An 18,276-nucleotide genomic window follows, 5' to 3' on the forward strand; every position below is an offset into this window, starting at 1 on the left:
CAGTCGTTTGAAGTCACCAGTTGTGACCGGTCGGACCTCACTCACTCAGTTCTTACCAGTCACCAGTCGTTATCGGTCACCAGTCGTGTCAGTCGTATGAAGTAGTTGAGACTCTGAGACGTTGACTCTGTAAGTCAGTACCTCGGGACACATTCGAAGTCAGTTAGAGCTGAAAGTGCGTGAGTTATTAGGAGAATGAAGACGAACAGTGAGATTATTCATAGTACCGAGTGTAAATAATCAGTACAACTGTATGTTGAATTTAATAAATGTCATATGATTAAATAATAAATAATTAACGGAACGCCGATAGTACCTTTGGAAGGCAGTGTGCGGAGCCTGAAGTAAATAGCTCAAGATAGACGGTGAATAACCATCCGAGCAGGGAACTATAGGAGCTAGGCGATTATCAAGATGGCTTAGAAATAAACCAGGAAGTGCCGGTTGAAGACGCGATACGCGCCGGTTCAAATGAACGACATTTCGTCGTAATGTGTCACGACGTGTGTTTCGGGCGTATATGAAGAGTATATTGTGCGAGTGTCAGGGGTCTAGGAGCACCTATAAGTGTTTTTTTTGTTATTAGTATTCTTGTATAAAATAGTGTAATAAGGTCTTAATCATGGGTAGTCACCCAGAAGTGTTTTATTGTGTTAAATTTATATTGTGCGACATGATGGACGAGTAAATCACCATGGGGCCGTAAGGCCTATATCTCATCCGCTACGAGACAATGGAATTCTACATAGGATTGAGTACACAAATTTGATACTTGGGGATGTTATCGCGACTAAACGGGGTTCAGTGTAAATTAATTATGGTTACTTAACATGGTCCGCCTCCCGAGTCCATGATTTTATTTTTTTGTTAGACGGACGAACTAATTTATATTAACGTAATAATGGGTTAGATTAATTAATTTGAGTATTTGTTTGTTGTATATAATGTAAATATGGGATATATTTCTTTCAATTAATGCATGCTGTTTGTAATACTTTGACTTAAGTTCATTTCAAGTGTTAAATTCCTTTTTTGTGCTAACCCATTTATTTGATTTTCAATCACTGCGGTGATCATTTGTATTTTAATTAGGAATATTTTTTACCTGACAGCCAGATTATGAAAGAGCCAGAGTATGTAAAATTTGTGTTGCGTACGGAAGGTCATTAAAATACTAATAATAATAATGTTTGTGAGTTGACAAAGGAAAGTAAATTAATAATAATAATAATAATTTGTGCGTTTGCAAGTTAAAGTATAATAATAATAATAATGACAGTGCTTCGCGAGTTAGCCAGTGCAAATATAATAATCAATGTGGAGATAACATGTAGCGGTAAAGACTTTCATTCGCGTAATCAGTTTGAATTTACGTAAATATTTGATTTCACGTTTTTGGATTTTATTTTAACCATTAAAATTTGTTTAAAAGCGATAGAGGCACGTGAATTAGAATGGTCACGATATGTTAAGAGCCCAGAATGGTTTGAGCCCATATTTAGAGTTGGAAGTCATGAGGGACGAATATCCGGCGTGAAATAAATTGAGCCGTATTGTTTGTAATGATGAAATAGATGAATCTCAAGGCCTAAGATGATATAAAATGCATATGCCGGTGTTATTAGTGGTAGAATCCACGCACCGAGGATTAATTTATGAATTAAATGTTTGAAGAGTTCCGAAAAAAGGAAATGGACTTCAAATTGGAAGGAATAGTTTAGCAATCGCCGGCATTGGAGGTATTTGCCCAGCCGCGATGTGCCATAGGTTGCGAGATGTGTCTTGGGAGGACATGTGTCCCCATATAAATTTAACGGCAGTACGAAACTGAAGGTACGATCCCGAATACTGTGTTGTCCCGACCGATATAAAGCAGATATTAGTGGTTCATAACGGGATTTAACATATGTAACTAAATTCTAAAGAGTGGAAATTAAAATATCATCTTTCCATTTTTAATAATAATAATAATAATAATAATAATAATAATAATAATAATAATAATAATAATAATAATAATAATCATACTCCAAGTGAATCTTGTCGTAAATCAATTGCTTAGTGCCAAAGTAGACTGAAATTGTAAAGGTTCATGCATTTAACCATAAAGATCGCTAACGGTAGTGTAAACGTGAAATAATAATAATAATAATAATAATAATAATAATAATAATAATAATAAATAAAATATTTGAAGAAGGAGAAGAAGAATAACCAATGAAGCTACTTTTTTTTGATGAGAATAATAAGAGCGAGAAGTTGAAGTATTATAGCGAGGATGATTACGGGTTACGACAATCACGATTTCCACTATTAATAATAATGTTAATAATAATAATAATAATATTATTATTATTATTATTATTATTATTATTATTATTATTATTATTATTATTATTATTATTATTATTATTATTATTAGGAAGCTGATCATTAAATTGTGCGGATAAATTACGAGGAAGAACGAACCTTCGTTTGAAACGTCGGCAAGGGTTGGCATATAATCATCCCGGATGACAAATGATAATAATCAAAAATAGGATTATAATTGAAATTAATGATAATAATAAATTAATTGATGGTAGTCACAGAATATGATAATGATCAGATAAAGAATGGTAATGATATTATTTAATAATCATAGGAGGATATGATAGGGACAGTCGTCCTGTGTCGAACTGCTCAGAACCAGATGTTGGGTTTTCACGGGGAGATTGTTAGCGGTAGATACGTAAATAACCCACGGACGGCACATGTCTTCATTGTCAGAGCATAGTAATGAACCTTTCCGTACGTCTTGTCGTATTGACAAGTGTAAATATTAAAATAGGCTTTGAGTTAATGAACTCTACCTGGCGTGTTTGTGAATCTGGAAATAATAGGCTAGAGTTTGTCCGTACTATAAATTCCCGTTTTTTCGAGACGATAACATTTCCACGGTGGGTGTCCGGCTCACCAGAATGTACATACCGGAAGTGTCTCATGTCCAAACGGAACGAGGAGATGACAGTAAAAAGTTACTGTCGTGCCTTCATCTCCGAAAGAAGATCTCTAGCGGTGAAACGTCCAATCATACGGATGTGAATTCGATCCCCAGTAACCAATTGGGGCGAATTCACCAAATGTTTTACACTACCAGAGTCGTGAGGTAAAATCCAAGTAGTATATCATTTATTTTTCAGGATGAAAGTGTCCCAATGTAAAATTGTCATCATGTGTATTTTGCTAAATAAGTGAATAAATTGCTCCTCATTGCAATTTCAATAGGAAACAGTTTCCATATCTTTTCATTGTAGTTAGTCCAGTATGCCCATGGAATTTAAGTTGTCACTTCCCAGTCCTATTGTGGAGTCAAAAATTTGTATCCATGAATGAGTCGTCCCCCGTAACCTTCATTTGCATGCCCCGTTCATCCCTGTGTTCATTTGATGCGCCGATATATTATTTTTGATTTTCTTTATATTACATTTTTTATCGTTTTCGAACTGATCACCCCTGAGATAAATGCTAGTCTGGGACTCAGGAAGTGAGCGGGTGCAATACCGATTTTCATTAAATTCTGTCTACCATTTGTCTCATGACTCGGCGCTGATATGGACGTAGCAAAAAAATCTAAATTTATCAATATCTCTGTTATCATAGCCATTACGGTAAAAAATGTATACGAAATAAATGATCGGAAATTTAATACTTACAAGTAGTATTTATCGACAGGGCCACTAATCATATATATTATTTCAGTAGTATAGATCCCTGTTACGGCCCTCACAAGTAACCGATCGTGACAAATGAGCATTCAAAAGAAAGAGAATAGACATTAGCATTGACGAATTGCACTCTCATTTAAAAAATATCGATAATTTCTTTTAAAAATTAGTTTAAAACAATCGCACGAAGTGTGCGATTTGCAAATACTGTTGCTGTAGGAAATAACGCGCCATCATTGCTGTCCACTTTACATTTTGGCCGCTGGGACGCCTGTTTTATGTCATTATAATATGCTGTAATTATTAGTTGAGAAAAGAATGATAGTAAAACCAAAAAAAATACTTCCTGAACATTCGTCAGTATAATAATGTACAGTACTTGCATTTGCTTCCGTTCAAGTGGATGCCATAAATATTTTTTAAAAAAAGATTACATTAAGTGGTAAGTAATTCTGTCTAATATTGTACTGATTTGTGTATTCCTTAGTTCACCAGTAGTTCACCAGGGGGCTGCTCCACCACATTCTTTATGAACATGCCAGATTTCTCGCACGGGTCCCCTAGTAACATAAATATACGAGAATTAAATTTTAGGCCTTCCCCTAAACTACCATTTCACTCAGCGTGAATAAAATTATTTATAGCCTAGATTGTAGCGACTTATTCCCCGACTTTACATACAAATTTTCATTAAATTCTCTTCAGCCGTTTTCTCGTGATGCCCGTACACAGACAGACAGACAGACAGACAGACAGACAGACAGACAGACAGACAGACAGACAGACAGACAGACAGACAGACAGACAGGAATTACGGAAAATTAAGAAGTGCATTCATTTCCTTGTTACTGTGAACACGACCGATACAAAAATACGATTCTTTTTAAATTCTGAGCATTGTACAGACAAAACTCTTCTTTTATATATATATATATATATATATATATATATATATAGATAGATATGAGAAAACACATTATATGGAAATAAAAATAACAATACACAAGCCATGCACACAAAATATGGAAAGATCACAAGAGTAGAAAAATTCAAATATCTAGGAGAATAAATATAAATAGGAGGATCAAATAAGGCATCCAACACAGGCAGAACAGACAAATTTCAGAAAGCGCACAAAATCACGTGGACATACTACAATAAAAGAAACATATAAAGCCACACTAAACTCAGGCATTACAATACAATTGAACTACCAGAAGCCCTTTGTGCCTCAGAAACAACCACAATTCGAAAACCAGGTATCATAGAGACGGAAAAAGAAAAAGAACGTGAAATCCCCAGAAAGATGTTTGGAGCAATACACAGAGATGGTATATAGATTTAAGAGACCAACTAAAGAACTCTACGATTACACACAGACAGACTCACAAACATGATCAGAAAACGCCGAGTAATGTTCTATGGGCACCTACATGGAATGGACAGCAGCAAACTAACAAAGAGGATTTTTCATGTACGGTAGCTAACAGTTCAAAAAAGAAAAACATTTGGCTGAAAGAAATAGAAGATCTACAACAAGGAGATTTCGACAAGGCAATGATAAATGAAAGAAATATATTCAAAAATAAAATTATGAATGCGAAATATGAACTAAAAGAGAGTAAAAAACAGGGAAATTATGGACTGAACAAAGGAAACAAGAACACAGTCAAAGAATAAAGAGATTTTGGGAAGAGAAAAGGAAATAAAAAGACCAAATTGAATAATCATGTAACATTCAAGTTTAACCGCTGACTTAATGGCAATAATAATAATAATAATAATAATAATAATAATAATAATAATAATAATAATAATAATAATAATAATAATAATAAAAATTAGCACTGATTCAACTAATGAACGGTAGGATACAAGTTGTCCCAGATTATACAACTCTGTTTAACATCTAGGACCAAAAAGAGGTCAATTTGGATAATGGGTGGAAATAGTTATTAGGCTTAATTATGATGATGATAATGCTTGTTCTTTAAAGGGGCCAAACATATAGGTCATCAGCCCAATTACAATTAGGCAAACTAAATTTAATAAAAAACCAAGTGAGTTGGCCGTGCGGTAAGGCGCGCGCAGCTGTGAACTTGCATTCGGGAGATAGTGGACTCAAACCCCACTGTCGGCAGCCCTGAAGATGGTTTTTCGTGCTTTCGCATTTTTTCACGCGGTAAATGTAGGGGCTGTACGTTACTTAGGGTCATCCTCTCCCATCGTCGCCATAAGACCTATCCGTGTCGGTGCGACGGAAAACTAATAGTAAGGAAAATGTAATAAGGACAATTATGCATGTATTAAGAAACAATTCGGAAATAACAAATTACTCACATAAAAAAACGCACCAAAATTGTTGACAACACATATTGGTCGAATAGAGAAAGTAAAGACATTCAAATACCGGGGAGAAATAATTCAAGAAAATGGTGGAGAAAAACCTGCTGTAGAAGAAGCGTTACACAAGACGGAAAGAGCGTGTGGCATCACTACGAATTTTTACAACAAGAAATGCTTATGTAAATATCTTAAAATAAGGCAGCATAATAAGGTGATGAAACCAACGGACAGCAGTAGAGCATTGTTCAGCGCTGTTTGTGGCTGGATCATTCCAGTTCTGATATTTGGGACGGTTTGAACGGCAGCTTAGTACAGTGCTCTTCGTGGAACTACCTCATTCATTCCTCCCCTGAAGGGGGAGGCGGGCCTCTTAGAAGTTGGCACCGTCTCTCAGGCCGGGAGATTTGTGACGGTGAAGGAGATGCTCGGAGAAGGTGAGGAGGTTGGTGGCCGTGGCCTATATTAGGAACTGTCCCGGCACTCGCCTTAGTGCAGGAGAATGGTAAACCACGGAAAACCATTCTCACGACAGCCAACGGTTGGAGCCAGCCATAAGCCGTCTCACGAATGCAGAGGCGTAGATGCAAGGTAGAGCCGTGCTGCTCGGTTGGCTGGTTAGGGTGCAGAGCTGTTGGACCACGGACCAGCCATGGCCACTTACGGGCCGAGACCCCCTCTGCATCTATCGACGAAGTGAACTTACAATGTATGTTGTCACAGCCGTGTTGCCTATGTGTGAAAGTTTCATAAATGGCCATAACTTGGAAGTGTAACTTATTTTTTGATTCGTTCTCGTAGCAGGACACTTGCGTATTATGAAAATTCGAAGAGGTGACAATAACACGAAAAGTCGTTCAGATAGAGAACGAAATAACTGCGGGACAACGATGCATTTATAAAATTCTTACACCTAGTGCCAGTCATAGGAAGAGGGAATATACCGTCACTTTCACCTTGCTTTTCAGTTCTACCAGTTCTTTGCGTAGGTTCTCTGTGAGGGATGTCACAGCGTGCTTCGTGGCGTTGTAGATGCCACCGCCTTTGAACAGAGGAGGGTAGTGTCCAGCTACACTGAAACATAGCAAAGTAGGAAACTCGTAGTACATTTTTGTTTTGTGAAAATTCTACATTATTGTGGTTGGAAAATTACTCAATCGAAAATTCGTATAAATAAGTGCGGAAAATGGGACATTCTTAAAATTAATGAAATGAATTAATAATTAGCTCCATAAAATGAGAAACAAAATATGCAGGATTGAGGCGAGGTAATGACTGAAATCTGTAATTTCTACAGTTTACCAGTTATCACAAACAAATTTAAAACACAAGACAGAGCACCATACAACATTTGAAGCTGACTACTTAATTTGTTGCAAAGTTATTAATAAATAATATTTATACACTGAGTGGCCGAAAGTCATGAGAAGACACTGAATGTGATGTTAATAACGAGTTGCTCCTCTGCGAGCCCTCAAAACGGCAGCAGTACGACGAGGCATCGACTCTACAAGGTGTTGGAATCTTTTTGGAGGAATCTGGACCCAAGCATCTCGCAATGCTACCCACAATTGGTCTTGTTTAGTTGGTGCGGGGTTCATGGAGCGTACACCGGCATCGACAGCATCCTATAAATGCTCGATTAGAGTAAGATCGGGGGATCTGGATGGCCAATCCATGATCGTAACTTCACTGGAGTGCTCCTCCAACCATCTGCGTGCCACCATAGAGTGGTGACATGGCGCATTGTTTTGCTGATACATGGCATCTCCATCAGGGTACTCTAGGGCCAGAAAGGGATGCAGATGTTCTAAAAGAATGTCCACATAACGTGCACCTGTCAGCGCTCCCTGCACCGGACAATGGGGCCTAATTGCGACATTGAGAACGCCACCCAGACCAGAACTGATCCACCTCCCGCCTGGACACAATCTTGTTGACACGCAGGATCCAAAGCTTTATGCAGCATACGCCACACTCTCACGCGCCCATCCGCTCGATACAACTGGAACCGGGATTAATCAGACCATACCACACGCCGCCACTGTTCCATGATCCATTGCCGATGTTCGTGGGGCCATGCACGTCGTTGGGCTCTGTGTCGAGGTGTCAGCAAAGGGACACGAGTTGGTCGTCGACTGGTAAAGCCTATGCGGTGCAGTTGCCTCCTTACTGTCCTGGTAGAAATGGGTTCCTGACTCCCAACATTGAACTGGGCGATGATCTGACTCACGGTAGCCCATCGAGCGCCGAGTATGGTTCTGCGGAGGCGACGTGATATCCGTTCATTAACCACCTGTGGTCTTCCCGTGAGGCGGTTTACGCGGGTGGTAACATTCTCTCTGCTATATTGAAGATCCACCCTCGACACTGTTGACTTCGGAAACCCGAATTCACGTGTAATCTCCGCAATGCTATGACCCATGCGCCGTGCGCCGATGATCATTCCACGTTCAAAGTCGGTTAACTCGTGACGTGTTGCAATCTTCACGACATTAGTACACGTGACAGACTGCTCAGCTACACCGCAGCTAGCCGCAATGCTCAGAGATCATATACGGCACATTTTCTAATGGGACACCCCTTCCCGTGACTTTTGGCCACACCCACGCAAAATGCTCCTTGCAGCACCGTTGTCATTCTTTTTGAGTTATAATTTGACAGGATTGTCAAAAATAATCATATATTGGCTTTTGCAGTCAGGTATAAACTACTGGAGATTCAAGATTTTCTATTTTCTATTGTTCACACAATAGGCAAAACTATAGTTTGGAGCTATTTTAGGAACAGATATATGAATGTAATAATCAACTGATAATAAGATGCAGAACTACTTTTAATTCCAGTACATATTGAAAATTCATCAGAAAATTTCAGGTGTATCTGATAAGAACTCTATCGCAAGGAGCATTTCGTACACGGCAATGAGCTGATAATATTTGTAAAGAAGAATTTTAAGAAACATACCTGCATTAAAACTCTTCTGGACTGTAAGTCTCCCCTTATGCACAATATAAGCCTACTATAAGTTAAATATATTCCAGCGGGATTATTGAAATGGTAATCCGAAAGAGCATTTGAAGTCAATAATATCTGACAACGCGTGAGAAAGGGGCGTATGCTTGCTCTATATATGTCGTGCTTTAAGAATGGCACTAGGGCAAAGTGATAACGGGATTTGAAACAGGAGTATTTTTAAGGTTAAAACTAAAAATTAGGTTTTTGGGTAAAAATGGCAACGTTTTAGTCATGACTACTCTTAAGCTGGTTCTGCCGCACAAGTGGACTGGAGAAATGTCTGCTTTATTCACGAGTAGCTGGGATAAAATGCGCTGTCAGACAGAACATGGTTAGCGGTAAGCGTACGGAATGTTTAGTTTACGAGTGGAGTTTTTGTTGATGCCATGTTATTAGCGATATTAAGTAGAGCCGAGAACTTAGGCAAAATTCCCTTTTTTTATCTGGATGGATACCATATACTGACGTGCCAAATACAGATACGTAATATGTTTTCGTATATTTGGGAGCGTTAGGACCAGTTATTATTCTACCTTTCATTGCTTACATTGCCTATTTGAAAGTTTAATGCCAATTGTGGGTATTTTTGCTATTTAAAATTGGTAGCAGAGCGCGTGTTATTATATACATATATGAAAATTAAATATTCAGGTGACTGGACAAACATACCAGGTGTATGGATAAATCGTTTCCGGTTTCGCTAAGAGATGGCTCCAGCGAACAGTACGCAGGGTATGAATTTGACACATACGCCAGTTTGTTCGTCTGATGTTAACCTACCAACACACACAAGTTGAGTCCGTTCAGTGATCATGTCGACTTTTCTGCTTGAAAAAGGACATTTGCGACACATATTCTTATTTAATCAAAATGAAAATGTTGTGGATAGTCATCGTTTGCTGGCAGAAACACATGGTGAACACGCTCCATTGTGATACATGGTTTCGACAATTTTAATTTAATTTCGTGTGGCTATTTCCAGCCGAATGCAGCCCTTGCAAGGCAGACCGTCCGATGACGGTGGGCGGCGTCTGCCATGTGTAGGTAACTGCGTGTTATTGTGGTGGAGGATAGTGTTATGTGGTGTGCGAGTTGCAGGGATGTTGGGGACAGCATGAACACTAAGTCCCCGAGCCAATGGAATTAAGCAATGAAGGATAAAATCCCCGACCCGGCAGGGAATCGAACCCGAGACCATCTGGACCAAAGGCCAGTGCGCTAGCCATTTAACCATGGAGCCGGAGTTCGACAATTTAAACGGGTGATTTCAGTGTGAAAGACTGGATGATGACCCAACTCAAACTCGACAGTAATTAGCACAAGCATTAAATATGTCACAAGAAACAATCAGCAGACATTTACGAGCAATGAGGAAGATCAATAAACTCGGTAAATGGGTCCCATACGATTTGAGTGAAATGCAAATGGAAAATCGCAGTCACTTGTGAAATGCTGCTTCAACACCAGAGAAGATAATCATTTCTGTACCGAATTGTGACGAGTAATGAAAAATGGATTTATTTTGAAAACCTTAAGCGGAGAAATTCGTGCCTGTCACTTAGCGTAGCGGGTCCTTCAACACCAAGGCCAAATTGCTTCGGCAAGAAGACCATGCTTTGTGTCTGGTGTGACCAGAGCGGTATTGTGTATTATGAAATCTTGAAGCCCGATGAAACCGTTAATACACAACGCTATCGCAAACAAATGATTAATTTAAATCACGTATTGATCGAGAAACGACCGGAATCGGCCAGAAGACATGACAAAGTGATTTTGTTACACGACACTGCGCCGTCTCACACAGCAAAACCAGTGGAAGACACCTTGAAATCGCTTGGATGGGACATCCTTCCGCACCCGCCGTACTCTCCCGACCGGGTGCCATCTGAATATCACCTCTTTGCACAAATGGGGCACACGCTCGCACAGCAGCATTTCAGCAATTACGAGAAAGTTGGCAAATGGTTCGACGAATGGTTTGCCGCAAAAGACAAGCAGTTTTTCTTGCATGGTATTCATAACTTACCTGAACGATGGGCGAAATGTGTTGAAACCGATGGCCAATATTTTGAATAAACAAAAAAATGAATTTCCCTTCAAAATTAGGTGTTTCCTTTACCACGAAAACCGGCAAAAGCTTATGCATACATCTGGTAAACAAGAGTGAAGAAACAGCTTAGAGGTAAGAGCAAAGAAGATCGAGGTAGCATTCCAGACCTTTAGAAATCTTTAAAAAAAGAAAAAAAGCATGATCACGGGACACCAGAATTAACCATTACAATATAGCTGTGAGACCTGAGCCTCTTCACGAAGCCAAACATTAAAACTAATACGGAAAGGTGAGATAAATAAAATCATTAGTATAGACATGAACACTGCTTTGAAGCATGCTTGTCCAAAGGCAACAGAAGCAGAATACAACAGGCCACGATCTAACAAAGAAATCTACGTATATTCCCTTCCATATAAGTGTATACACGAAGGGTACTACCTTATTTTTCGCTCCTTTTAATACTTAAGGTAGTGATTTATAGTTATTTTGTAAGTGTCGCTAACCTTCAAGTTAAGGGCCGTAGTTGGCGATACGACGTCTCACAGTTACTGTTAATCTTGCACGCTGCAGGTTTTTTCGTGACTTACCGTATGAGATTTACCTATTGCTACTCCCGTATTGTGAAAATCACTACTCTTACATTGCGGCTGTAAGTAAAGCATATATATACTTTTTCTATAGGATTATAAATCTGTTTGGATAATACAAGCAAGTAGAATTCACACATTTTCGAATAATTCATTTATTAACTTAACTGGTGTTAAATGACGAACTCGGCATTTTAATAATACACCACACATAACACTATCCTCCATCACAATAACATGTAGTTACATGGCACATGCCATAACGGGATTTGAAAGAGGAAAAACTGGGAGATTTTAAAGGTTAAAATTGAAAATTTGAATTTTTAGTAAAACAAAATCGTGACATTTCAGTCGCAACTCTTCTTAAGACTTGACCAGTAGCCTTACACTTGGTTGGTGCAGGCACCAGTAATCGGATCGATTAAATTTTTGCTGTGGTTTAAGGTTTTGTGTGTGAATGTCGAAACTCTCTCCCAAAGTAGACAGTTTTAGATAACCCCGCCAATAACAGGACAAAGATATTCAAAGTTCTCGGACATAATATTCGATATTATTTTTGTGTCATCTATGTCTATGATAATATGAATGATGTTTCGTACTCAAATTACGACTGATCTTGTTGTTGGAATACTTGATGTGAGAATAACATGCGTTAAATATTGCGTCCCACATGTCAATAAGAGCACCTCACAACCCTAGAGTCGGAAACATTCTAGGTAAAACTTTTCATAACCCTCTTCAGCGCAGGAACCACTGTTTACTCGTAATGATCATTTTTCATTGGGGATGTAAGTTCTTGGCTACTGGTACTAACTGATGTGACGTAATTAGCTCCCGTAATTAGTTCCTGGTACCAACTTTGGTCGGGCTGTTTAATTTATCCGCAGTTAGTTGCTTCGTCGTTAGTTGCTACGGTCATAAATAAATTCTTCGTTGCTATGGTAAGGCATTGTTAAACAAGGATGTTGTCCTGTGCGGAGGGTAGTATTTCAAAATTACTGGTTTTAATGATTTCAAGAGTAAGTTTGAAGATTTGTTTTCGTTTTATGTTAACCACGGCCTAATAACTAGGGAAAGGAATTGTGAGAAATGTGGGCATGGCACCAAACTCAGTGTTCGGCGAGGGAACGAATTATTCTTTGGATGCTCTCCACTAAGGTATGCTAAATGTTGGTATAAATCTTCCTTCCTTCCTTCCTTCCTTCCTTCCTTCCTTCCTTCCCTCCTCCTATGTACGTTAAATTTTGTTTATGTGTGTGTATGAAATAAGTTTTCAGCATTCATCTACCCTGGACCATTAGTGTTAATTCTCAGAAAAATATGGCTAGCCATGGCACAATCACAGATATATTCATTTCTCCTGTAAAAAAGATGTTATAATTACTTTAATTAATTTCCCTCGTATCAATTATAAGACTGATATCAGCGCAATCTATACTTTACAGTGGTCAAATCTTATGATAATCATCACGCTTCCTTTCCCCTGACTAAACATTATGGCTAACCCTGGACCATTTAAGAATATTATTTATTATAATTTATCCGGCCCGGCTAGTGACAAAGTCATTTGACTGGACAGATTAGGTCCGGCTAGTGACAAAACCATTGGTCTGGATAGGTTAGGTCCGGTTAGTGACAAAACCATTGGTCTGGATAGGTTAGGTCCGGCTAGTGACAAAACCATTAGTCTGGATAGGTAATAATAATAATAATAATAATCGTATGGCCTCAGCTACCGTGTGCATACATTTCAATTTGACGCCATCTGGCTGTCTGCTCGTCAATTTCGACGTTCCGTTTTAATCTAGGCCCCCACTAGATGGCAGGAGTCTGGATAGGTTAGGTCCGGTTAGTGAAAAAACCATTGGTCTGGATTGGTTAGGTCCGGGGCTAGTGGCAAACCCATTGGACTATGATGAAGAAAAGGTGGTCTGGAGGCGGAAGCCGCAGGTTAGGGCCGCGAAGCGGCTTTAGGCCTCTTGACATCAGCACAATCTAACCTCACTGTGTCCACTTTTAGAATTAATTCAAATCATTGGTCTAGATAGGTTAGGTTCGGCTAGTGACAAAACCATTAGTCTGGATAGGTTAGGTCCGGTTAGTGAAAAAAAACATTGGTGTGGATTGGTTAGGTCCGGGGCTAGTGGCAAACCCATTGGACTATGATGAAGAAAAGGTGGTCTGGGGGCGGAAGCCCCAGGTTAGGGCCGTGAAGCGGCTTTAGGCCTGTTGACATCAGCGCAATATACACCTTATTTGTCCAGTTTCACATTACCGTCAGATCTGGACCAGAAACAAATGCTACTGTTTCTCTTGTATACATATAATTCCGTTTCCATTACTTGGGTCGTATGAATGTTATTATTTGTCTTTGTTATTGATATTAAACCATGGCTGGCACCAATGGACTCTGCCATTGGCTGAAGATTTGCCCTATGAAACGTCAATCCTAAAATTCAAGACAGCGAGATGTTATTATTCTTATTAATTTTATATGCTTAAAAACCTTTCCAATCTTCCCCCCGACTACAACGATGATTAGTGTGTCGGTAACATTGCCTCATCGTTTTAGGTCTTTTTATACCGCCTAAGTTGGTCATAACTTTTCGCTGTCTTCAATTATGGGGGCGACGTTTCATTGGCCTGATTGTCAACCAGTCGCAGAGTCCATTTGCACCAGCGCCAGCCATGTTATTTATGCAGATGAGGGTTATGAAAAGTTTTATCGAATACTACATCTACTAAGAAATGGCAACATGCAGACACAAAGTGTTACTTACCTATTAATATGAATGATATGACCGTCTCTATCTCCTCTGCCCTTCAGCATTTCCCGAGTACATATGGCCAACCCCAAAATGTTCACATCTATCTGCTTCCTCCATTCAGCTGTATTGCCATCTGCAAACAAAAGTCTCCGATATCTCTCTATATATAATTTGAACGTGTAACACAATATTGTGAGAACACAACAATACTCACACCTATGTATTATACATCAAAAGAAAGGTTTGCATCTCAGGTCTACTAGAAAAATATTATTTATTTCATTAAGTCCTTTATTTACGCAGAATAGTCATTTATTCGAATAATACAATGCTTAGGTCGTTGCACTTAACTGTATTCGCCGACATATGGCTCTATGAAAGTTGTCACCGCTGATCTTTCTATGCCAGCACGGTAGAGAGCTCTGTAAAAGTTGTCTATACAGATCTTTCTATGGTAGTCCGACAAATGGCTCTGTAAAATCAAGTAATCACGAGAGTGTTAGTTGTTGCTCTATGTTGGTTCTATTAAGCGAGAAGCAGAAAAGACATCGTAGTGAGCTATGGCTGATTACACCAGCGCGTCCCTCACTGTCCGGCTCCCTCCCCGGAGACAATGACCATGGAATAACTGAGAGAAATTGTCAAGACTATCCCTTTCACTCCAAAAAGTGCACTTGCCTGCTAGCCCCACTAACTCTCATTTTCGTTCCGAGTTGTGTTTAAAATGGAAGTTTCAACGAACAGTCACGGAAAGCGCTAACCTAACCTAAGCAAATACAGTAGAGACAATATGCGACACTTCCAGATTTAGCCTTGTTAAAATGGGGGACAATTCGCAAGTGGCGCTCCTAGTGGCGTGACCTGAAAATTCACGCTAAATTCTAATATCAGTGGAAATTTATATACGGAAATGGATAAATAAATTACGTCTAGAAAGAAAGTATTGCTAAAATATTAACCCTCTCTTGCATGAATTTAAAAAATTAAATGAAAAATAGTGCAATGTGATTTTCCTGGTTAAAATTGCCCAATTAGATAATACAAACATAAAACACAAAACGAAGTTACCATACTTGGCGGGAATTTGATGTCTTCATATGAGGACATCATGCATTTAGTGGAATAATGCCAACAAGTCATACATTTACTTCTTTGGTTTATTATACTAGTATTTACAAGAACTTTTTACACCTGAGGCAATTGTATGAGTACAGCGAAATCACACTGGTCCTACTGGGGCATTTATATGTAACTGATGTACTTCACATGTTCATATTTCAGGCAATGGTATGGAAACTCTGAAAGCACTCTGGGCATAGTGGTACGTTACATTTTCCACAAATATACCGGGTTTTACTTGCGCAGTTTTTGTCACGGCATCTGTTAGCATTTCTAGCCTCTCTTTCCTGCGGATAGCGTCCTACTCCATCCATCCTCTTCTCAGCAGGCACAGTATTTGTAGCCTGTTTCTTGAGTGGTGGTGATGGGCTGTTTGTGCTTGGCCGTCCCCTCGTCCGTGGTGCTTCTTCTGCCTTACAACTGAAGATAAGTCCTGTTGCCACTCGACTCTTGAACTCGAGCAGGTCCATAGGGGTCTTACAGTCCATTTTCCATAGTAACCAAGCATTTACACCTGTGATATTTAGCATATGGTAAAAAATCCTCATGAACCATCTGCAGTTTCTTATATCATTCCTGTAAAGAGCCACCAAGGAATCCATGAGTTCAACACCACCCATATGGCAGTTATATATTTCTATACCCTTCGGTCTGTCAATTTCAATGAATTTCTTCTCCTTTCTACACCATCTTCTGGCCTTACCAACAGGTTCTAAGCCTGCGTAGGATGAAATGATATGAACTGCCGAATTATCAACCCAGCGGATTACTGTGATGCCATCTGTTGATGTTGTAACTGATGAGCTTCCTCGGCCCTCTTTCTTTAGGTCCTTGACATCTTTTAGCTTTTTAGTAGCATCCTTCAGCCTATTTTCTCTGCAGGTCCCTACAAACCAGATATTTCAGTTTCAGCACAAGGGGTATGCTAGTGAAAAAGTTGTCAGCATAGACTTAGAAATGTTTGGCGTGAAGATCATGGCTCAGTCGCAACACAACGTCACTAGGTGATAAAGTTCAAAATATTAAACATAGCCAGATACTCCAGCACGAACCTACATTTTATATCCCCACCTCTTTGGTTTCTTTGGCAGATAGTTTTTCAGAGAGGAGCGACCCTTAAATGGTATCATCATTTCATCGACGGAATGAAATTCTTCGGGATCTGGACATTTATGGAATGACTGATGCAAATGTTCCAAAAAAGGTCGGATCTTGATGGCTTTATCTCCGTTGTTTTCTGGGATTGTTGTGCTGTCTATAAAATGCAAGTACCTCCTGATTTCCTCATATCTGTTTACACTCATGTTGTCAGCTACTATGGGTAGACGGAGTCCATACTCAGACGACCAGTAATGTCTCAGTCGTGGATATTTTATATAGGTCATTACTAAAGTTATGCCCAAGAGTACTTTGAATACTTTGAATTCTTGGACAGTTAGTTTGAAATTTTCCTTACCATTCTGTGTGGCATATAAACAACTTTGGTAAACGATTTCTTTCAAATAGTCCTCTGACAATAAACCCATAAAAATCCAGAGAGAAATCTCCCTGAATATTCACTTTTGACCTAACCTGACAAGCAGGAGGATTGTCTAAGAGAGGATTGTCTTTCTCTGAGAGCCATAAAGTATTTCTCGGTGCATTGTTAGCAGAAGCTGGTGAAGACGTTCCAACGTTTGGCTCAGGTGTAGGCGTGGAATTGAGTTGTTCAGCAATGCTTTGAGGACTAGTTGTAAGGTTGGAGGCAGAACGTTGAGCAGTGCTATTTGGTGTGACTGATGTATTGCTTGTTTGAGAAATAATCAGGTTGCCAGAGCTATTAGAAGCTTCGGGTTCGCTGTCTGTTTCATCTGAACTGTATAATATATCTTCCTGCAATGTTGGATCAAGAGAATCGTCACTGACATAGTCCAAGCCATTCACTGAATCTTCTCCTAGAATATCAGCTATTTGGCAGGGCTTCAATGTCTGTACAGTTTTGCTCGATGGTCTAATCCGCATCTGATCCTAAAACAAATTGCAAATGGTTACCAGGTTTTATATGATCACGGTATTTGATTATAAAACTATCCTGAGAAATACTGTGATAAGAGGCACGTCAGCACAAATCTTACACTGAGGTTATGTAATAAATTCTCATAATAATTGCTGTTATAATTTTAATACATTCTTTAAAATTGTAAGTTGCAAACCTACCTGAGACATCTTCACAGTGAAACAGCTCAAAGTAAATGTAGTATGTCGTTTGGCACTGGAGAAACACGAACACTGATTATTTCATGCAATCAGTTAAATGCTGCTATCTGGTGGGAATGTTGTAAACTACTATAATCTTGTCCTAGAAACATCCCTCGCTCATCTAATAACATTACAAACCATTCGGAGAATCGTGGAAAATAAATATTGGATGAAGCAGTTGAGAATACAAGCTAACCTCAAAAATAACACATGGTAGTTTGATGCATGATGTCCTCATATGTGGACGCCCGTATTATGCCAATATTATGTAAAGACTAAAAAACCAGAATAAGCTGAATTATAGTGGTAATGATAGTAGAATGTTCAAAATGAAGAACTACACACTTACCTTGGGCATTTTCAAGATAGGAACAGCTCAAAACAATTGGAAACTATGATGATTTCTCACAAAATGGCGAACCATGAATATCATATTTTCAATG

At 39.0% G+C, this 18,276-nt stretch overlaps 1 protein-coding gene across 1 annotated transcript in view; it reads right to left on the reverse strand.

Moving 5' to 3' along the window:
- The window catches only part of LOC137503369 (farnesol dehydrogenase-like), a 100,244-nt gene that overhangs the window by 55,927 nt on the left and 26,041 nt on the right, over nt 1-18,276 (reverse strand). Inside the window, exons 3-4 of the mRNA XM_068230936.1 lie at nt 14,489-14,609; nt 6,995-7,124 (exon numbers count right to left, since the gene is read on the reverse strand). Coding sequence (XP_068087037.1) covers nt 6,995-7,124; nt 14,489-14,609 — 251 coding nt within the window. The remainder of the gene's footprint in view (nt 1-6,994; nt 7,125-14,488; nt 14,610-18,276) is intronic.

This window comes from Anabrus simplex, chromosome X (genome assembly GCF_040414725.1).
Source record: "Anabrus simplex isolate iqAnaSimp1 chromosome X, ASM4041472v1, whole genome shotgun sequence".
Taxonomy (NCBI): Eukaryota; Metazoa; Arthropoda; class Insecta; order Orthoptera; family Tettigoniidae; genus Anabrus; species Anabrus simplex.